At 39.9% G+C, this 24,058-nt stretch overlaps 1 protein-coding gene across 4 annotated transcripts in view; it reads right to left on the minus strand.

Annotated features, from left to right (window-relative positions):
• LOC126404110 (RNA-binding protein with multiple splicing-like) overlaps positions 1-23,353 on the minus strand; it is a 53,852-nt gene extending 30,499 nt beyond the window's left edge. The window contains exons 1-2 of one of the 4 annotated variants that reach the window (XM_050067110.1): positions 22,900-23,353; positions 2,113-2,190 (exon numbers count right to left, since the gene is read on the minus strand). In XM_050067110.1, coding sequence (XP_049923067.1) covers positions 2,113-2,190; positions 22,900-22,962 — 141 coding nt within the window. In that variant the 5' untranslated portion in view covers positions 22,963-23,353. The remainder of the gene's footprint in view (positions 1-2,112; positions 2,191-22,899) is intronic. The other 3 variants (XM_050067108.1, XM_050067107.1, XM_050067106.1) reach the window with 3 other exon arrangements.
• Positions 23,354-24,058: the final 705 nt, after the last annotated feature.

Here is a 24,058-nt window from a genome sequence, read left to right on the forward strand (position 1 = left end):
TCTGAGGGGACCCCTCCATTATTGACCCGATCAAACAAAATAGGGGCGCTAGAGAGCTAATTTCTTATCTAGGAGTGACCGCCACACTGGGTGGCACTATAACAACAGAAAAAAGCTTAAAAATGGCTAAAATACGACCGATCGCTGTGGCTCCCCCTGTGGCAGAACGTTGTTTTTTTTTCTAATTTTTGGCATGACTAAGTCATGGTATGGTATGCTGTACATAATCACAGAAACTGTCAGTGTGTCATTCTGTCAGTCAGTCATTCTGTCTGTCCCACGTTTTTCTACTCACTGACGTGGTCAATCTATGTGAAACTGCACATAGGCATTGAGGACTGGCATAGGTAGAAGGTGACAAAGCTACCAATGGGTATGGACTAGTCAACATTAATGATGGCTGCATTCCATTTAGGGGAGGTCCTGGTATTGGCTCACTGGAATAGCTTACTGGCACACTTAATGGAACTGAGCTGTCGTTAATGTTTTCAGTTTCAACTTTGCATTTCCTACGATGACAAGTCAAAATGTCTGGTGGGAAAAAGGTCCATTGGTTCAAACTAAGAGGATGTGGGGAAATGAGTGTCGACTTGCTGTGACTGAATAGTGTTAATGTTAGTTGATTCAGGAAATGAATTAGTTCAAGGCACATTTTTCAAATAACACGCTTAATCTTTGGGCTTGGGGGAAAGTATCAAGTAGTGTCAAGTCAAAAAGCATTAGTCCAATGAAGTCACGAGTCTTTGGTGTTGTAAGTCAAGTTGAGTCATGAAATTTGTGACTCTTGTCCAAGTCATGTGACTTCAGTCCAAGCTTCTGGCGAATACGTATCATTTTGTGCAAAAATATTTCATAATAACATCTACACTACATCACATATACAGGTGACGTCTAGAACAGTGGTTCCCAACTGGTGGGTCATGGTCCAGTGGGATTCTGAATGGACTGCATGCGACACGTGAAATGTGTCAAGTTTGTAAAAAACACTTTAGTCTGAAGTACAGTGTATTTCCAGCACAGAGCTTTCTTTCTTTTTTTTTTTTTTCCTTCCTGCTGTAGAGTGAGTGACAGCTACTTAACAGAGACAGCCAGAAGACATGGCCAAATACAAGTATGACCCAGGATGTATTAAACTGTGTGGACCCTGAACTAATGACTAAGGAGAAGTCTGGACCCCGTGGCTGGACCAGTTGGGAACCACTGGTCTGAAAGTTATTTGAGTTAATTTGCCTTGCTTGACACTGCATGTACTTCGATGCGAATATTCGCAATGTCGATGCTGAAACAATACATCGTGCAGCCCTGAGTTGACTCACATTAGAGCCATGTTGTGTTGACGGAAAACTTTCAGGAAATAAATTAATCGTTTTGTTACATTATATGGAAGGTTATCCTCAGAAGATTACTGTAAAAATTTATTTCATTGATTAGGCTTGGAAAATGAGACTGTGGAATTCCATGACCTTTTCAGGTTTTCAATGACTGTGGGAACCCTGACTGACTAAGCTAGGATGTTTCACAAGTCCAAGAACTCTTATGAAGACCATATAGACCATTTGTTGTGTCTTACCTGATTAATCTAGATTTAGTGCTTTCAACACTCATGATATAACACATTTATTCAGACTACATACCATGAACATGATCTAAGAGGGAGATTAGATGCATAGCAATTGTGCCATTATTCACTTTAACTGTGCTGAGCCATTAAAGTGCATTATTCTAGGGCAACGGTCCAAAAAGCCTGCAACATCTACATGCAGTCACCTGAGCTAAACTCTAGGACTCTTTGAGCCTGTGACAAAGTGAAGTTTCTGAGGTGAAGCAAATAGCTTTGTTTTTGTATTGCAGGCAGCGAGCCATTTTTCCATGAGACACACACACACACACACACACACACACACACACACACACACACACACACACACACAAGCTTCCCGTGGATCAAGATGTGATTGAACCTCGGCTTTAGGAACACAGACACTTGAACCTCGCGGGAGTTTTTCCATTGCCGTTTATTTCATCACCATTAATGGAGGTCCCATTGACTGCTGGAAAGAAAAAGCTGCTAAGAATAGCTGCAGCCCATCCATTTAAAACATACAAACATACCTTAAATGGTCTGAACAGGAGATAGAGCTCCCGCGGCTTAATATCCAGTGGTAGCCCACTGACAAATAGCGTTCGGACCTGAGGAAGACAAGAAAGAGATCATGTATTTTTCATTAACCTCACCAGTTATAAATAGATACCTTGCATACCTGACAGTAACAGATGAGGTAATGAGGAAAAGGACACTGAACATGAGTTAAATAGTTCTCTCGCTTAAAGATAGACTTTTCAAATACTGATAGGGATGTCTTTCAGCTCTGCAAACACACTCACACACTCTATCACACACCTTTCTACAGTAAGTGCATTGTATTCTCCTGTGTAATCTACGGCCTGCTGTGTTTTATGGCAATCCTCCCTCGCAGCTCTAGCCTCTGTTTTACATTTGAACTTTTCAACTTGCAACTCGAGCTGGCATTGCTGGGGAATAACAATGTATATGTTAGCAAAGAGAGACTAAAGGAAAATTTAATTGTTGCGGTCCGCACTGAGTCAGAGAAGGTGGAAAACCACACGGGGAGCAACATGAGAGTGACTCAAAGTGGGCTTTCAGGCAAAAGAAGTTGTTATTATTATGTGTGTTGATAGAGAGGAAAATGAATTCAGCGTGATCGCTGTAGGTGCAGGTAAAGTTTATGTTTGTCAAAGGGAAACTTAAGACGGTGCCACCCACATTTTCAGTGAGCAAATCTCTATTTACTTCTATTTTAAAAACAACTATCTAAAGCCAACATTTTTAAATTTGTTATGTTGCCTAAAACCTTAATGTCAACCCTGAGAGATGAGAAAACGAGGAGGTAGATGGTGCATAAAAGATACAAGACAGCTGATGGTGGGTGGGTGGGGGTGAACTCATCTGTCGGACTCTATGTGCTGAGAAAAGGGATAAACTTGAAACATTGCTTTGGAAACTACGAGGAGAATGTTGTACAGAAAACACTACAAATTTACTGTGCACTGAAATGTAAAGAGTCCAGCTGAGCAACATATTTCTTCACTCAAATGTCAAACACAAGTGTTTAATGAGGACAGCAGAGGTGTTTATACCGAACATTTTTTTAAAAGAGCTAGAAAATTACAGGGAGCTAACGCTCTGTGTGTGTGTGCACTCTGATTTTATGCTAACCTACGCTGATTACTCCAGCTTCATACTTAACAGATATGAGTGGTAACCATCTTCTTAAAGCCCAAAAATCACTGTTCCTACTCCTTTAAAGACTAACCTGCATTTTTCAACCTGGACCCTGTTTTCCCGTGCTACTGTGCCTAACGACTGGAGGCAACAATTTTGAAACTGGTCCAGCACTGAGAGAGAGAGCGCTGCAGCTGGCAGCAGCAAAACAGGCTGCAATGTAACAACTTGAGGCATGTTCACACCATCATTTTATGCCCATTTAAAGTGTTTTTGCCACTGACAGGCTCAGATTATTATCCTAAGTGTCTGACAACATTATGATAAGGATCCCTACAGAGATAGACCTTTTTGTTAAGGAGTAAGACCATTTTTTTAACCAGAAACAGACCCAAAATTGCTATTGGCAAAACCACCAGACTCCATTCAAATAAACAGTAATTTTGGCGTTTACAGAGCCAGCATATTTTCACATATAACTGGGGGAATTAAGAGTTTATTTAAACCAAACCAGAGTTGGTAACAGTGGAAAGATGAACAAAGAGTGTTTCTGTGAGTTTTATTTTGCTTCTGCACTGTAAAAACAACCGTTTTGTTTTAAGTTAAAAAAGTTAGTGTCCTGGCTGCCTCAAAAATTGGCTGAATTTGAGAAGATAAGTTGAGGTAGTTTTATAATAATTCAACGTGTCTTCTCAAATTCAGTCAATCTAAAAATATAAGCCAGCCCAGACGCTAACTTTTAAAAGTTAAAACAAATAGTCTCCTTTTACAGTGTGTCGACTTTGAATGAAGTGTGTTTCATGATGGTAAATTTACTGTTTATTTAAAAGGAGTCTGGTGTGTTTGTCAGTAGTGATTTTGGAGCTGTTTCTGATTTTAAAAAAAGAATCTTGCTCTTTAACAAAAAGGTCCATCTCTGTAGGGATCATTTCCATAATGTTGTCAGACACTAACAATCTGAGCCCGTCAGTGGCAAAAAAACAAGCACTTTTAGTGGATGTAAACTGACGTTAACATTGCATTGCAGCCTGTTTTGTGGCTGAACCAGTTTAAAAAATGTTTGTTCCCATTCGTCACTCAGACACACAAACATGGGGAAATAGCGTCCAGGTTGAAAGATACCAAAGTTACCATTTAAGAAGTAATATATTAAACTGCAAGTGGTAAAAAGTTCCTTTGAATGGGGTAATAATAACATGGGCACACAGACACTGTTTCACTCAATCCTCAAATAACACAATCAGCAACCCGGCTGCCATGTCTAAAAAGGCTTGTGTGAACAGCAGTAGTTCTTTCAACATACATGCAGACACATAAGCACCAACATTTAGTAAACACAGACATTGCAGCACTACCAGACGCAGGTGCTGAGACGTCCTGTCACAGCTCATGAATGCAGACCTGGTTACGTTTTGGAGGCAAATAAATAGGAAAACTCTACTTCTTACATAAAATTGTAGATGTCTCTGTCCTTAATAATGGGTCAGTACGGGAAAGAGTTGTTAACAGAGGTATTTCTGACTATAAACTACAACATTTGTCTTCTATTAACGCAACAGCTTTTGCACTAAGCTTTATAAAACAATGGAAACATTTAAAATCCTCTCCTTTTTCTAATAGAGTGGTACTAAGATAACTGGGGCAGACAATGAATTATTATTGTAATACCAGAATTATTATTATTGGATCATTCTATTAAATAAACAGGCACTAATCGCACCTCATACCTGGAATTATCACCTAATTGAAGTTGGCTTGCTACAAGAAAATAATTGCTTTAGTGCACATGAGACATCAAAATCAAACAACAGACCGTGTGCATCAAACCGACTTTCAGCAGCTCCACCCTACACGCCCACATCAATAATGTGATAGTGGATTTGGATGTGTATGCCTAATTTAATTATTCATTCAATATTCAGATTCTATTTAAGGCCGAGTTTAGAATATAACCGTAGGTATGCCATTACACAGAGTAGATTCAAAGCTCCCACATTCATTAGATAGTAGATTCACAGCTCGGGGGACAAAGGAACTGCTGAACTAACACTACACCTCATTCCCACATGTAACCTGATACGCACCGCTGATGCCAAAGACAGAGCAACACACAAACAAAGGAGCTTAGCAACTGGGGGAGCAAGAGTCGGTGAGTGCCAAGCCGGCCATCCTGCCAAAAGATCTCACCTCTGCGACTTTCTCACCTTCGCTCTTATCTTATCTTATCTGAGTCAAGCCGATCCCCGCAGGGCCGTCACTGGGCTCTGTCTCTGGCAGTTCTGTTTATATAAACTCTTCTGGAGGGTCTCCTTTTATGGAGTTACATAGGAACAAAGAGTCAGAACAGGATGGTATCAATCAGACACAAGTAAGGGCAGTCACTGGCAGCAGTACAGGCTGATAAAACTAAGTGTGGTGGTAAAAGGCGCAGCAGAAACAGAAGTTGTGCTGAAACTGAAAATCCATAAAGGTGTTTTCGGGGTGGACAACCAAGTCACAATGACTAGCATCACTACAAACCAGATATGTTGGCTCTGACTTTCAGAATAAGATTAATGATACGGGATATTTTCACATGATAACCATGTAGACTGCAACATTTCCTCAAATTGTACCTTCAACAGAACGTTGGCACACATATTAAAAAAATCTCGTCATCTGACTCTCATTCGCCAAGTTATCAAGGATCCCGTCTTTGATTTAACTCCTGTCGGTCATGAGGCCAACAGACACTTGAGAGCTGGATATGTTGCACGAGTCAAGACAAACACACACAACAATGACTCCTCTGCACGCTCAGAACAATGGGACATTCTTGGCTGTGTCGAACCTCATTCCTGAGACTTCCTGACGTCAGCTGTTGTGATATATGATCTTTTCGCCGTGTGTCCGGTGTGGAGCTGACTGCACACGCTGGATACGGGATGATTCACAGACAAATGTGTCAACAGCTCCCTTCTGCAGACATCTGTTGTTGATTACAGTATCAGTGTTTATTTATGTTGCTTTGAGACAAGCTCGAAAAGGCAGGGAGTTGTTAACACGCTGCCACCAGGTAAAGTGGAACATCTAAGTTTCATGATGTAGTAAACTAAAGTGAAGGTCATAGCAGGGGTTGAGCAGATTCTGCAGATTCGTAAAAAGCACAGATAAACCCTCTGCCACTGTTTTATTGGGTTTTAGAAGCATTGTTTTATTGGTTCCTCGTGAGTCACATACCTGCATTTCCATAGTGCTGAGTGGCCTGGTACAGGCCTTTTGAATCATTGACCATTTATGGCATGCTCACACACCAACACGAAGGCAGGCCCCGATCAAAAACAGCAGCCCCTACCTACCACAAGCCAGCTGAGTACTTCACAGCCGGCGTACCAGTGCAGTTCCCTGGCAACGCCTTAGCGAAGAACAGCAGAGAGTGGAGCCCCAGGCCAAAAACATCACATCCTATTAAGGCCACTTCTGCAGCAAGTCCCAGGGGATCAATGCACCTCAAATCAGAGATCCCCGACTCCACAAGCACTGGATGAGGTCATTACCTTATTGATACTTTATCACTGCACCTTGAAGATTCGCTAGAGAAGGAGGGGTGAGGGGTTTATCACAACTTGGATCTTATTTTTAGATTGTTTTTGACGATGTTATGTTTTCTCTTTGGTTTGCTTGTTTATCTTTGTGTCAGTAGGATTACGGAAAAAAACTATTGGCCTGATTTTCACGAAACTTGGTGGAAGGGGTGGAATGGCAAGAACCCATCAAATTTTGAAGTGAAACTGAGTCACTATGTGGATACACAAATTATTTTTCGCTTTCATTAATATTGCAGGATAGGGCATTTGGCCTTAGCGGGAAAAATGCCATGCATCTTAAAATCCAGTAGATGGTAGTAAAGTTCAGTAGTGACAAAACACAGCCAATTGTAGAAATATAATGACTCCATATCAAAATCCACATTCATGGGTACCAGCAATCCTCTGGTGTGACATACACACATAGAGGGTAAAATTTCATGCAGAAAGCAGTCGTCATGGTGAACCAGACTGACATGGTTTCACTTGCAGATTTGCATATCATAGAAAACTGCCCTTCTTTTTTTCTACATGTTGTGATACCTTTGTCCTCACGAAAGTACTTTCTGGGAGCTGGGAACTCAGGCTGTTAACAATTATTGTCATCATCAATTCATCTTCTTTATTTTCTCAATTGATCATTTTGTCAATTGAATTTCAGATAATTAGGAAAAATGTCATCATTATTTCCCAGAGCCCAAATCTGGCCCAATCAGCCAGCGGTTTACCCACGTTATCCAAACTACCTAATTTGGAAGTAAAACCAAAGTGCAACAATCCTTTAACAAGTACAGTAGCCTAGGTCAAATTTGTACCAACAAGTCAGTCTGGATGTTTACAATCAACAACTGCGTATTAATTTTACTGTAGTTTCACCCTTAAAGGGATAGTTCGACATTTTGGCAAATTCGCCTATTGCCGTAATCCCTATTGTCATATGAGTAAGTACATTACCTTTAATTGTCAGTGCCTGCTGTTCTGAGATCAGTGGGGCAGAGCTGCCCACTGCTCAGCGCACAAAATGGAGGTGAACGGTACGGCCCCCTCTCTCCCTCAAAACTAATCAAATACACCATCAAATGACTCCAAAACGCTCTAGTGGAAAACACATGGCTTGCGCATTCCCCACGCTATGAAATAATAATGTATAATTAAGTAACATTACGACACATGAAGCAAATACTAAACATACGCTGTTTGAAATCACTCCGCCCAGCAAGTACTGTATGTCTGGAATGAAGTTCAGGCTGTGCATTTGGCTTCAAAACAACTCTGTCTCGTAATATTACATTATTATTTCATAGCGTGGTGAATGTGTAAGCTACAAGTTGTCCACAAAAGCGTTTTGGAGTCATTTGATGGTGTATTAATTTAGTTTATTTTTTATCTATCCCTTTAAATAAGTTCGGCTAACTTTTTCAGCAAGAAACCAGTCTGATTGTAAGACTACTTGTGTTCTTAGCAATTAACTTTGGGAGTATAAATAGAATTACTGTGACGTCGAGCTAACAACAATAATCACTTCCGGCTAGACAACTGGTGATTGATTTTAAGTGCGGAAATACGCAAAGTTTGCTAACTCGTATATTTCTGTTGTAATTTTCAGCCCCTAAATGTACTGTTTATAGATATTTCGTTAAACACGGTGGTCCAATCCATCCTTGATCTTTCTGCTGTGCTTATTATATGTACTGTACTACTCTGGACAGGGGCCGCAAAACATATTTTAACCACCTAAAAAACAAAACAAAAAAATTCAGTTTAGGTGTACTATATATTATTTACCTTGCACACTAACCAATCGAGACAGCGATAAACCAGAAACTCCTGTGTTCTGCAAAGTAAAATTACTGTTTTTGTCAGTGAAGTCTGGTGGCTTAAAGATAAGGGCTTCAGGTCCCTGTCGGAAAGGGCTGTCTGATGGCAAGGTAAATGTCATAATATTCTAAAAATAGCATACACTTTAACTTGCAGTGATTTTTTCTTTAGGTGGACCTTTTTATAGGTGGCTACAGACTAATTAATGTACATGAATGGGGGTTTTCTAATCAGAAAGTTATTGTACAAACATTGTGATTTGGTCTTTACAACCAGTAGAAAAAAATGGTTAAACCCAGAAAAATAAGATCCAATTTGTAATAAATCAAAATTATCCTCTAAATGAGCCAGACTGAGAAACAAAATTACAAAAGATGATGAATTTAGCTCAATTGTGTTTTTCCTGGTTTTACTAATAACAATTCTAAGCTTACTTAGGCCCTGACCTTCCACTAATAAATGTCATGAAGCTTTAATTAACAAAGCCAAAACTGATACCACAACTGCTTGCTGGCTGGAACAATAACTGACTGGAAAACCATTCAAAACTTGCATTAAAGTATTTTAAATTTTCCTCAGCACAGACAGCAATTTGTCAGCCATTATAAAAGCTGCTTGATTTGTCTAATTAAATGGCCTCGCCACTTATTCATGTGTCATTTCTATTCAGCGTGCGCTGTGGACTTATAAAACGTGTTACACCTATTGCCTGAAATGCCTCATTACACTCTGGCGCACCGCGTGACTTTCTCAGATATTTGCTCCGACTTTAATTGAGTGCTTTTTTGACCGTTCATTCCGGCTGAAATGAGGGACATGACCTTGGTGCGATGTGAGATGATTACTATGTGTTTCTTTCTCCCTCCCTGTGTGTGTGTGTGTGTGTGTGTGTGTGTGCAGCCAAGTTAATAGATACAGGTCCTTTGCGCCAGATGTGGCAGGACACAGCTCTAACCTTGAAGCCTTGAAAGAGAGGGTACAGTAGCCTATTGTAGTGTGTGTGCAACAATGTTGTGATCACCTGCATATGAAATCAAAGCCCAGATAAAATCTCTCGCTGCAAACCCACACTGGTTGCTTTCAAATCCACACACAAGTCTTGGTTCGCTGTGGCCGAGCTAAAATCAAAGTCTACCCATAAGCCTGCATGAGCTCAGGGCAAGTTGAGTTTTCTTGCATCAGTTGAGCGCCGCGTTATTAAAAACAGTCTATCTGACAGGCTCCCACACTCGGTTGCTATCAGAGTTGTCACTGCTCAGTGTTGACATCGCTCTCCATCACCCTCACAAGTTTTTTTTTTACCCCCTTCATCTTCTGGAGGATGTGAGGAGTGAGACACCGCAGGGCAGAGAGGTGTCAAACGACCATAAATGGATGGCTCAGTTTGTCTGTTAATCGGCAGGGTTCAACGGGTCAAGTTTCACATTTGGGGTCACAAGTCACAGGTTAGGCGCAGGTTATTTGTGTAGGTCAGGGGTCAGCTGTGAGGTTGAGCACACTCCAAATACCAGGACTTAACTTTAAGAGGAGAGTTTCTTTGTTTTCAGGGTTTCTTCACAATTTCCATTTCATTTCAGTACTTTTCCAGACTAATTTCCTGAAAATCCAACTGTTAATACGTATGTTACATTATGACTTTGTCTGCTATTATTTGCCAGAAGACTGCAGGTAGGTACTATAGCTCATACAAATCCAGCCTGCTCTAACCGAAAAAACAACCACATAAGTTGACTGTGCAAGCAGCTTGTTATGACTCGTACTTATGTTTATTGTAAGGTGACGCCCTTCAATGGGGGTGGTAACTATAAAAAGGAGCAAAGGAACAAGTGAGGTGACGTACCATAAAGTGCCACAAAGTATCTTATAGGGTGGGCGGGAGGGGTGGCAGATATTTAAGTTAACATGGACTTCTTTTAATATCAACGTAGCTTAGTATGCTAGTATGTGTAGCATGCTACGCTAGTGAGATATGGGACGTGACATGTGACGTTAGATTAGTGACAAAAGTACTTATTAAATTGTCAAACCATGATGGTTTTTCTGAAACCGAACCAAATAGTTTTGTTGCCTAAACCTGAACCAGAAAGTTCTGGCGCTTAACTGCGACTGTTTCATGACGTTAAGGACGCATTTGAAACTGCAACCATAAAAATGCACGTTGTTTTGGGGCTGGTCATATAAGTCATTTTTGAAGTCAGTGAAAATCGACTTATGCTGTCAGTTAGGTGTGAGCATTGTACGAATCAAACATCAAACCAAGGCAAGTTCATCTCTGCCCAAAGAGGAATCAAACTAAACGTTGCTACCTATACTGGTATTATTTTCCCACACAAAGAATAATGCGTTAATGTCTTTGGAACCTTGTTTATTTACCGTGTCCATGGAAACGAAGATGAATGCATCCATAAAGGTTTCCATACACGGAAAAAATCTGTTTATTTTTCTGATAACTACCGTAAAACTTCTAATAGTAGCCTGGGCTATTATTTGCTTAAATCACTGAGATCAAAAGGCCTATATTCCTTTCACATAAAACTGTTGCTCAGCAAAGCTCAGGAAATACAATCAAATTGTATATTAAAAAGAAAAAAAAAAAAGGTTTCAGATAATATATCAATTATGAATAATTCATTTGATCTAGCTCCAACAGACAGAGCATCCAAGAGAGAGAGAGTTCCGGCACTCGAGGATTACAGCACCTGGCATACTGACAAAACACCACTTTACCCTTACAGACTAAAGGATTATGAATAACTTACAGGGTAATCGGGGAACAGAAACATAATTTGTGGTAGCCAACAACCTGACTTTATACATCCAAAGAATTTCAATAAAAAAATTAACTACTTGGCACCCAGACCAGGCGTCTAATTGAGACAGGCGTTTATTTTTCAAAATGCGTAATCACACCAGACTAGTAAAAGGGACTGGGCGTTTAATTGAAGTTTTACGGTACATCAATGCATAACTCCTTAATAGTCAGACAAGCTTAATGTTTGGTTATATGTAATGCTATGTACAAACTGTATATTCAGTTCAGAGATATGGCTGCATTTTTTTTTTCAAACTAATTTGGTTGCAGATGTCTTGGTTTGGTTCTGGAGGAGCTATTTTGCAGGCTGTGGCATACAGGTGTAGAGGCAGCTCTGCGTAGGAGCGTGCATTCAGTTACATGTCGTACTGCTTACATGCTTTCGACGACATCAAGATCACTCTGGCCCCATCTCTTGTGCTGACTGTCTACTTCTAACGATGAAACACAAGATCAATTTTTTTAGAAATTCTGAATTTTTTATTTTAGATAAACACAATATTCTGGAAACACAAATATTTTCTTTTCTTTTTTAAATACTTATCCAGATCTGGTAATAACTAAAATCCAATTCTTCATACTGCTTAGAAACCCTGTGTTTCTCTCCCTCTCCTACTCCCACAAGATCGTCTGACCACCAGTTACAGCTCAGTAAGGGCCTGTAAATGTTCCAACAGGTTAACCTTTAAAAGACATTTAAAACAAATGACCTAGGAAAAGCAAGTAAGCGCCCACTTCACTGAGTTTTTCCTTCTCCTGCTCTTTCCTTCCCCTCTCAGTAACAGTTTCCCTTGTTTTGAATCTAACCTGGAAAAGAATACTCTCTCTTAATGACACAGATTTGCGCTTTCAGTCGTATCGACCACTTCTGACCTCAGCGAAAAGGCCTTGAGGTGTCATTTGGGTGGCGTGTGGAAGAGAAGAGCGACCCTTTCACAGATTGTCAGCTACACGTCAGTTTGACTCCTTGGCTGTCGGATTAGAGTTTATCAAAATCTTTCAAACTAGTTTGCTCTCTCCTTTCTCTCTCTTATCTGATGCGTCTCCGTGAATGGACTTAACATTCCAAGGCGCTCATTAACGTGAACTAATCGGCCAAGTCTGCGTCTGCCTTTTCTGGACTCCCTTTGTTGCCGCCTGCCCAAGTGTACACCTTTAACTGTTTGGCTTTGAGGTTGGGTGGGCAGAGGGTTAAAGTGTCTGGTGCAAGTGGAGACAAAAACAACAGTGGGTACTCAGTCATCCTCTGTGTCTCCATGAAGCAATGTAAGCCTACTGCTAATGTGTTCCCTTTATGTAACCGTACACCTGTTCCTTTGTGTTTATCAGTAACAGCTATTTAAGATCCTGTGTTTAGCTCTTTCATCACTTTATTCTTTTTAATGGATTTGTGTTTTAATTACATGACTTTATTCAAGTCAGTTGCAAATTTGAGGAAGGGGGACTTGCTTGACTAACACTGATAAAAGACTAGAATTGACTTTGATTCAGTGTTCTTGACTTGAGACTTGATTTTGATTTTAGACTACTCAAAAGGACTTAACTATTTTTTACAAAATATTTGCATTTTTCTTGATATAGAGAACATACATTCTGTTTTAGAAACATGATTGGGTGATTTCTAGTGTACTGTGCACAAACCTGGCAACCTACAACGATGCGGCAATCCAGCAGAGGCCAACACACAAGGCAGACATTAGGGGGGAACTTGCTCAAAAATAATACATTTGGAATCACGGATTATGTTGTCAGTGACGATAGGAAGAGGAGAGCAGTGGTATGCAAGCTCTGCAGCTCAAAAATCTGTGACAGGATCCAGAACATCCAACTTCATCCATCACGACAAAACCCAGACAAAGAGGTGCGTGAATGAAAAGGTATGTCTTTATAGCTAAGTTATCAGCTTATTGGCTGGTCGAAGGAAACTCTTGCACATCATCTGAATTTTATATGACTTGACTTATCACTTGCTTGACTTATGGCGGGGACTCGACTTGCTTGATTCTCAACACAGCAGTGTTGCCAACTTAGCGACTTTGTCGCTATATTTAGCGACTTTTCAGACCCCTCTAGCGACTCTTTTTCAAAAAAGCGAAGTGACAAATCTAGCGACTTTTTCTGATGTTATTGAAGACTTCTGGAGACTCTGTTGTGAGAGCACGTATCTTCTTATTCTTCTCAACGGGCAGCGGATGCTACCATGGGCTCCTCTCTCGCCCCAAATCACTCACAGACGGCCCAGTCCTCCCTCCCAGCAGCAGTCAGAGCAGGAGACGTTAACCCCTCCACGTCCAGACTGCAAGTGAATCGCGCATGCGCAGAACTGCCGCTGGCTGATCTATTGCTCTGATCCCGACCTGGTTTACAGTCAGGGCAGGATGTAAATGTAAAATTTTCTTTGTCTAATATAAATCACTGAAAGAAGGTTCATTTGTAGTTCTAAACATATTCAGGGTGTTTTTTCACTCAATTTTTGTCTCTCCCACGACGTTATTCCTCTCTCCTACAGCAGCCATTACAATTACATGCATATGGACAATTATGCAAATTAGGCGATGATGTCATTTAGCGACTTCTAGTGACTTTTAGGACAGCCAATAGCTACTTTTCTTACTGAGGAGTAGGCAACAGTGCAACACAGTAACTTGGGACTTGCTTGAGACTTGGAGGTCAAGACTTGAGACTTGTATGTGTGACTTACTCCCACCTCTGAATAGGCTAATACCCAACGCAATTTCTCAAAGCCCAAGGTAATGTTTTACTCTCCAACCAAAGTCCCAAATCCTAAATGAAGTCAATTTACAAATATATTTACTAAACAGAAAAAAAATCAGCTTATGATGGTTAACACCTTGTACATCTGGAAGTCAACTGCATGTCCATTCATTTCTATGAGAACCTCCATGAGTTCTGATGTGTTTGTTTCTTGTTACGTTTTTTTTTTCTGTCTGCAACTTTTGCAGCAGATTTCGGACAGACTGTAGGCTACACACTGTACAACAGGACGTTAGCATAAAAACAAATACGCTAACAGACTGACAAATATAATACAGCTTTATACAGTTTTTCTAAGTGAAAATTTTGACAGCATTTTTAGCTAGCTAACATTGGCAGCATGCTAGCTGTCTAATATATAAGCCACTTTTTACACTGCCTACTCAAGGTGGAATTTACTCACCTCACTATTCTGTATAAAAGATACTATCGTGGAATGGGGGGACAGAGTTGTCTTGGCTCTGAGCTGGGAACGTAGGTAGTAACAGCACCAAAACGATGTCTGTTTAAACGGAACAGCTGGCAGAACAGGATCATTGGTGACACTAGTGTGACATTTTGACGATGTGTTATGCAGGAGATTTATAAAGCAGCTGCTTGCAGTTAGTGGCTAGCTCAAAGAAAAATAGTGGCCAAAAATGTCCGCAAATTGGGAAAACAATGAGGTCTGGGAGCTCCTTACCATGTGAGCAGAGGATGCAATCAGCCACCATATAACAGGGACGATAACTGATTGTTACTGCCACGTTATGCCATTGTTAATGCTTATAAAGCGCACTAGCGGCGTACTCCATATACTCTAAGGTAATACATACACAAAATAAAACTGTGGAAAAAGGCATAATGTTGGCTAATGTTTGCTTACTTTATTTAACTGTTACATTATGTTTTAGCATTTTATCCCATTATTGTCACTTATGACCACTGTTCCACAAAAATTACATGGTCCTTGCTTGATTGTATTTTACTTGTGGGGATTTTAGCTTGAAAATGGTTTAAATGAGCAGTAATTCATTTTTTTGTCTATCAACAGTTACACTGAAAAAGAAGTGGTGCTTTTTAGTTTTCTGTGAAGTGAACTGAAAAGAGAGAAGGTTTATCTTCTTTTCCTAGAAAAGTATACCATTAAGCCTAAAATGGATAGCAAAAGAAGTTAGCATCAGTTAGCATTTAATGGGTTAAGCCATCGAGGACCTAACCACCGACTTTTCTAGTTTCCAACTTCCACCTGATCCTATCTTTTTGAGCCAAACTTGAGCAGTCTGACCTCTGCCAAAAGGCCGTTGGCACACAGTCTGGCTGGTTGGGCAGAAAAGTTTCTCCTTGTTACCGTTCTGCCTGGCTCGCTCATGTCTTTAGGGCTCTTCCCATGACCATAAAAGGTCCTTCTGTTCAGAGGTCTCAGGGTCATGCTTTCAACGTATGGGGCGATAAGGGATAAGGAGTTCGTCTCCTGGGACTAAACTGGGCGCGAGCAGGATGAAAAAGGAGGGAGTGGTAGGAAAAGAGGAGAAGAAGAGTGGCAAATTATAAACAGTACCACGGTTGGAGGGAAAAAGGGAGGAAATGGCGAGAGAACAAGATAAAGAGAGGGAAGAAAAAGGGTGGGACGGACGAAAGGAAGGAGGCAAGGAAACGGAGAGGAAGGGAGATAAAAGTGTAGAAAGGGGAGCAGGAGAGAAGGAGGAGGATGTATGGGGAGGGAGGTTAGAGAAGAAAAATAGATGAATTAGAAAATTATTGACTGAAAAAGTGTGCAGAGCATGAAAGGAGTGCGAAGGAGAGTTCAGAGGAGAGACAGCGTATACTGTAAGGTGGATAATTATAGCATGTGAGTAAGCAATATTAAGTGGAGGTGACAGAACAAACACATAAATACAGTATGACAAAGCAAGACAAGATGGCTGACGCTGTCTAGGCACATGCTCACACTTCCTTCCCTGGTGTAGTGTATCATTAATTACAAAGCAAACTCAAAGTTGACAACTAAGCCCTTTTAAGGGAAAAACGGCACCATATGAGAGACTTCACTCCTCGCTCTCGGTCAGTTTTAATAGTTTATATATAGCTACATAAATTTAAATGTGTAGTGCAATTCTTTATCTCTCTGTCTCTTTTTCCTTTTTGTCTCACATCAGTTCAGCAGGATCCTTTGCCAGCCGTTCCTGACGCTAAGCCTTGTTGTTGTCTTTTCAAATACCTCTTGTCGCACAGCTGACAAATGGCTAAGATAAGATGACAATTCCCCCTGCGCTTTTATAAATAAACTCCTACCTATCAGACGGGTAGATGGAGCAGGGTTTTACTGTCTGACTCAGCCTCTGTGAGGGCTTTTTATCGTGTGTGTTAACTTAGATTTCATGCTGTTTTTTAACTATTCAATTTTAGAGTTAATCTACAGTAAATCTCTGCTTATATTGTCTTCAACAATCCATGCGATTCTTTGTATGTTTTCCCCGTTGCCCTATCATGGCCACTTTCCCCTCTAAGCTCCCCTCTGATAGCGTTTCATGTCACAGAGCATTAACATATCTGCGTGCCCTTTTCATAGATCCACGCATGAGTACGGACCACACACATGTCCACACCACTGTGCTACAGGCCGGCGTGGCCTCCCTCCGCTTCGCCGTGCTTCTCCAGCAGCACGGCTCCCCACCTACGTCTCCTCATGGAAAAGGTCACGCTGGCCACATGACCTGCTATTTGAAGAGGACCTGGTGGATACCCAAAAGCAGGCCAAGCACAATCCAATTACACCCCAGGGAGATTCGGAGCATTTGCTGAACTCTGCTTGAGTGATATTCTGTTTCTCTTTGGGCGCTTGTAAAGATCCACTTACATGTTTATGGTCAGCCAGGAACTAGAATCAACAGATAGCTCTCGGGGTTCGAGCTCCTGCTGTGTTTGACTGTCACATCCAGGAGAGACAGTTTTTAATATGAGCATGAACGTGATTTTGAGTAGAACTTCCCGCAGAGGAAACAATAAAAGTGTGGATAATCCGTGTTCACTCATTTGTTACAAATCAGGTGCGGTTTCACGGTGAACCTCCAAGGTTGAGGAGGCTGGGCAGGTCTTAAATAAACACGAGTTAGCTTGAGGCGAATTGAAAGCAAGGAGGTTAAAGGTCAAGCTTAGTCGGGTGACTTGGTTAGCTGTGATGCATTCCACGCACCCACAACCTGCACCGCACCGTTATTCCATCTCTTCACTGTGTACTCTCCATTCACACAACACAGGCCTAAGAATAATCAGATATAAATAAATGATTATTTTCAATAGCGATCAACCTGGAAGGAGCAAAGCTGTGCCACTCTTTGCTTGATAAATGACTTAAATGATTAAATGCTAAATAATTAAAACCGGGGCTGCCACTAATGAATATTGTCATTATTGATTAATCTGCGGATTATGTGCTTGATTAATTGTTTGTTCTTATAAAACAGAGAAATTGCCTAAAGCCCAAGGTGACGTCTTTAATTTGTTTTTTCAGACCACTTATCTACGAGCCAAAGATTTTCAATTACTTATAAAACATCAAAAAAAAAAAAAAAAAATTTGCAAATCCTCACATTTTACAAGTTGGAACTGGGCAATGTTTGGTATTTCTGCTTGAAAAATTAGCAAGCGGTTTATTTATTATCTATAAAGCTGCAGATTAAGTTTATATTAATCAGATAATTGATTAATTGATCAAATCACTAACACAAGTAAATAAAGTATTTTTATTAACTTCAGGTGGAGTGGGCTGCATGCAGTGCTGGACCTAGCAGATTTAGCACCCTAGGATACACCCCACCACCCACCCACCCTCCTAAGAAAAAAGTTTTATTATTACCTTTCATATTTATTATATTTATTACAGGCAAGAACATGAGCTAATGAGAAATCAACACAAATAAAAACCTCAGCTAACAAACAAAAAAATACGATATGTGCAATTTTGCACATTTCATTTTCTTGTTTTCTTTTTTCTTTTTCTTTTTTTGTGCTATGCCTCAGAAGGCTTTTGCCTTTAATTGAATGTTTTTTTAATAATAATTTAAAATATAAAAACTAATAATTTTTTGCTCCAATGCTCTCCATGATACGATATTATCACGATAATTAAATCACGATACAATATTATTACGATTTCAAACATTTTACAATATGCTGAGAATTGTGAATTGTGATTGTGATTTTCATTAACATTTTTTTTTAACTGCAAGATTTTGTCCTAAAAGAAAATTTTGTCAACATCTGTTTTATCTATTAAGGTGAAGTTTTACGTTTCAAAAATTTTCTTGCAGCAAAATGTACCTAGTGGACTGAAAAAGCAATTGATGTTATTATTCTAGTAGGCTACCAAAAGTTTCATTTGCATTTCTAATATCAATAATTTATGTAAAATTATTACTTTATTTATTATTTATTGATAAATAATTGATACTTGGTGTCCGTGAATCGATACAATACTGCCATGCAAAATATTGCGATACTATGCTGTATGGATTTTGTCATCCACCACTCCACTCCACTCCACAATAAACTTCACTGCTCTAGTATGTTCTGACTGTTATTATAAGTCACTGATGAAAATATTCAGTTGAAGTGCATTGCCAGGAATACAGACCTTTGGATTATTGTAACCTTATGTTGTAATTTGTTTTGAATGCCCCCCAAAAAAGTAAGATCCATCACTGACTGCATGCATTCTGTCACAATATGTTACCCTCCTGATAACAAGAACACGTCTGGCATTCGTCACTTCACCACAGTCACTATGAATATTCTTCCATTCACTTTCTTCACAACTAAGAATGGACAAAACATTCACAAAAACGCTCTGATGGAACGATCTCACTTTTTAGTCAAATCTAATCCCCTCCAGCTCTCTTGTCCATACAAGGCCTGGAAACCACAGCTGGTGGACACATATCTCTGACATTCACCATGTAGGAGACGGCATGTCACCTCCACTGCGTTGATGGCCGGCCGTCGAGTGCCACAGTTTGTGAAAGCATCCAGAACACCTGATAATACAGCTTATCAAACCAGCCCACCAGATTAGATGCTGAAACCTGCATACCTTGTCTGTAACAAGACCATGTTTGGTGAGCACTGGTCCACAGTAGATAAACATTAAGCATCATCAAGCTTTGGTGTACAGTGATGATGGCGTGCGAGGTTGAGCAATGAAGCAGGCATGAGAAGCCAGGCTCGCTACGGCGCTTTACTGGTGCGAATCAGTGATCCATTGAGTCGCATACTACACCGCGCAAGAGGGGGGGAATGCCACTGTTGTTCAGCATGTGAGAGTCATACCAGAGAGGCTGTTAAACTTTGGCTCTCATAAGGTCATAGTTTATGGTTACTTTAGTGTTGTTAAGCACAAAGCTGTTACATTCAGTGCTTTTGTGAACTTTGTGAGTGTCTCTGTGCAGATCGGGATGGGAGAAGTGTCAAAAAACTCAAACACAACAGGTGAAAATGTCAAAGTAGTCACATGATCATCCCTAAAACAGTGTTTATCATACTTAGATTCAACTCTACTTCTCTGACCACAAACTCATGAATCATGCCTGTATGTATGTGTGAGTGTGTGTGTGGTACAGGATGCCCAGAACACGCTGCTCCCCTGCATGCAACACACATCATTACACAAAAGATAAAGTGGTGCTGTCTACCCTTACGTTAATTCACCCAAGTAAATTTAAGTCCCTGCCGGTCTGGATGGCTTCCAAACATTTCCACAACCATTAGATTCCTCTGGCCATTACTCTCTCTGTCTCTCCGTCTGCCTTTTACACAATGCAAGAGACGACTCTCGTCTGGTCCCCCTGCACGTGGACGTCACAGAATTACAAACTTGTTTTAGTGGGACTCTCGTCTAGTACTGTCATGAAAAATACGCTATCGACTTATAGAGTTCAGCAAAAATTATCAAGGTCTTGTATCGTACGATGTTGCCCTTGTGTTTACATGCTAATTGTTTACTTAAGAATGTCACCATTTTAGCCAACGAGACACCAGAACATTTGAAGACCTGAATGAACAGACAAAAAAAAAATATATGCTGAGACATGTTTTGCTGTCATTTATTTATATTTTATTTATTTAGGATATTTAATTTAATTTAATGTATGAATATTTTTTAGAATTAAAAGTTCATTGCTCTTTAAAAGGGTGTACTTGCATTATTATGCTATTATATTACCAGTACATCAGTGGCATAAAATGGTCTTAAAATGACAATAGCATCGTTTATCGCAATTATTTCTGGGACGATATATCATCCACCAAAAGTAGTTATCGTGACAAGCCTTTTCGGAGAGCAACTAATAATTATTCTTTATTATTCTTGTCTAATTATTAGTGATTAATCCTTCTCAGGATCATGCAATAAATTGTTTGGTGTATCAAATGTGAGAAAACATGACCGAAATGTTAAATAGATTTTCAGAATAGTTGAGAGTTGACAGATAATTTTACGACTATCAACTGACTGATTAACGGACAAATTGTTTCAGCTAATGAGCAATGTATGAGCTGATAACTAAAAAAGAATATATATTTTTTGTAATGTTTGTTGTTAAAAATGACAAGAAACTATCCCATTTTCCAGCTGAAACAAAGACGATAAGTTGTGTTGTGTTGAAACATTTATTTATTTATTTATTTCTAATAACTGATTAACTGAAAATAATCACTATAAATTGTAGGGGTGTAGGGGAATCGATACAGCATAGTATCGTAATATTCTTGCGTGGCAATATCATATCGCCACACAGTGCCAAGTATCGGATTTTTTTATTATATAAATTATTAATATTACAAATAAATATTAAACTTTAAGTAGCCTGCTAGAATAGTATAATCAATTGCTTTTTCAGTACACATTTTGCTGCTGCAAAAAAGTGGCTGATGTAAGATGAACAGACTGAAAACTTTATCAGATGTTGACAAAGTTTTTCTTTGGGGACATAATTTACAGTTGAATAAAGGTAATAATTTATAATGTATCGCAATATATTTTATTGCAATACTCAGCATATTATAACATATTCAAAATTGCAGTAATATTATATCGTGACTTAAGTATCGTGGATCTTCTGGTGATTCCACCCCTAATAAAGTGTTTATAGGCTAAATGTTGGTTCCACCTTCTGATATGCAAGAACTTGCTTTTTTTTCTATTTTATAAGACTCTTAATCAATTATCTTTTCATTTTTTAGTGTTGCTCTGAGAACTTATGACCAGCATATTTTCCAGCCTTTTATAGATAAAATGTTTTTCAACTGACTGACAAAATAATGAATAGATTATTTGTTAATGTTGACGCTAATCATTAGTTTCAGCCCTAGGGTCATGTACTGGTGCATACAAAGGCTCTGAAACACAACCACAGCAGCACCGTATTGAGCACATAAGGTCACAAGGTGAATAAACTGAAACTCCCCATCCAGCTTCCAAGAAGTGAGCCCTCTGTACCTCGTCTGCGTGGTGCTCCAGTAACTCCCCGCATCCATAGTAACCTCAGCAGTGGACCAAATATGGAATTACATCAGACTGTTTGGCTATTCAGTTACAAAGTGACGAGCAGTACACTGAGCCTTAATCAAATTGCTCCAAGAGAAATATCTGATATAATCCGATATACCTTTCTTACATCACTTGGCTGCGGATGCGCGGAGCTCTGAAACAACAAGTCTGTCGTCTGAGCTGAGATACTCCCGTGCCAAGGAAAATCACCCCATGCAAAGAGCACCACTACAAACTTATTTGCAGAGAAGGCGATATTACGGATGGAGATTGTGCAATGTTTACAGAGGACAAGAGGAAGAAAGTGGGCTTTTATCCAGCATGTTGGAGAGACAATACATTTTCACCAGAGAGTAAATGAATTACCTCACAAAAAAACATTATTCTGGTGTGTTAAGATGTAATTAAAGTCATATCTGCTAGAGAGGCTACTCTTGCTTGACTGTACTGCAGTGGGGTCTGGGTTACAAAGAGTTATTGCGTACATGTTGCAGCAGCAGTTGTTTGAACTTCAATTGCTCCCTCAGCTTCAGTGAAAACTAATTCGCTCCCCGGCTCTGAATTCCCTTTACTACTGCTTTTCAGTTTTGTGTGAAGTCTGGCTTCATGGTACAGTAAGCCAGAGACTGGCAACACTTCACTCTGTTGTCAGGTTATCATTATCTAACCTACAATATAGTCCAGAGTTAGTCAGGAAGTGCTTATTAGTGATTCATCAATTATCAAGTCCTGCCTTGTTCCTCACTTTCACATGGGTGTGTGTTGGGTATTTGATGTACTTTACTATATAGGGCTTAAAAAATAAATATATATATGCAGTATGAGTAATGTGGCATTAAAGGTGGTATATGTCTAAAAAAAATGAGGAAAATATATATATGACAGGTGCACAGTGTTGTGACACAGGGAAAAGCAGATAATACATGTTATGAGCACCATGCAGGAGGTCTAATAATTAAACAGTTGCAACTTTTACAAGCTAAAACTCGGACTTTCTTTCACACATTATAATAATTATATAATAACACTATAGGAGCTAAGGTGTGGTGGTAAAACGAAGCTCTTAGCATTAGCATGGCTTTCTGAAGGTATCGTTACGGGTCATGGACCGACCTATTACATTAAACCAGCAGGTAGGTGCTCGCGCGCGGCTACGTACCTCCTCTTCGTGGTTGGTGAATTCACTCTGCTCGTTTTCCTTCTCGATTTTGTTGTTATTCATTCTGAGCCGGACTCTTTTCTCACTTTCACTCGGACTGTCTCTTCCTCTGCTTGTCCTCTTCGTCTTTCTGTTTCGCTCTCCAGCCGGGACCCAAATGTTTAAAAAAGCACCCTCCGACAGACAACAGTCCGCGTGCGGCCGCTGTCCTACTGACCCGAGCTTCCCACTACTTTGGCGACATCAATGATAAGTAAAGATTTTTTTCTTTTTTTTTTTAAAGAGGGGAAAAAGTGAGCAGTGAGTGGTGTCGTATGTACTGTCAGATATTCCTCAGCATTCCCTGGAAAGCTTCTCCGGAGGCTCTTGTTGCTGTTCCCCAAATGAAACACGGTAAATGTTGAGTGGACTGCGCCGCAGGCAAACTTCTCTCCCCATCTCCGCGTGAGGGAGGAGGGATGGAGGGAGGGGTTTAGGGTGGGGTGAAGGGTGGGATGCACCGTCTGCTGGCTTTATCAAGTTTTATCAAGTGCTGGGAGAGCAGCGGTGGAAAAATCAGTGCCAATCACTGATCGCCTTGTAAGACCAGCTGGATGTTATTTTAGTCGCTGCAACATTCCTGCAATATTATTACACTGTGCTGTGTTATTGTTCCCATACATAGACTTAAGGTAAAGCATACCCCATTTTCATTTTATATACACTAATTTTCAAGTCATACCATATGACACCTTAGGCACTAACTTTTTTAGGTTTATATGCCAGATACTTATGTAAAGTTAGTTCAGGTCTACATCCAGGATTTTAGAAACACAGATATTAGAGCCTGACCGATACTGGACTTCTGGGGCTGATGCCGATATTAGTGAGTAACACTCCTGAATATGTCGATATATAACATGAACATCTCGGCACAGCAGAGATTTGCATGTTGTCAGAATAAAACAAAAATGAATTCATCTCAGTTTTAATAACTTTTACTGTTGCGTGAACAGTTGTTGTTTTCTAGAACTTACCATTCTTCTACACCTGCACTGAGAAGTGGCGAAATGTTATGTATTTTCCTCTTTTCATCCACGATAGATTGATGGATAGATTTATGTAGATACCTGTCTCTCCAGCCACATCAGGGGAAGGATAGGTATCCATCCATCTGTTA

The sequence above is a fragment of the Epinephelus moara genome, chromosome 17 (assembly GCF_006386435.1).
Source record: "Epinephelus moara isolate mb chromosome 17, YSFRI_EMoa_1.0, whole genome shotgun sequence".
Lineage (NCBI taxonomy): Eukaryota > Metazoa > Chordata > Actinopteri > Perciformes > Serranidae > Epinephelus > Epinephelus moara.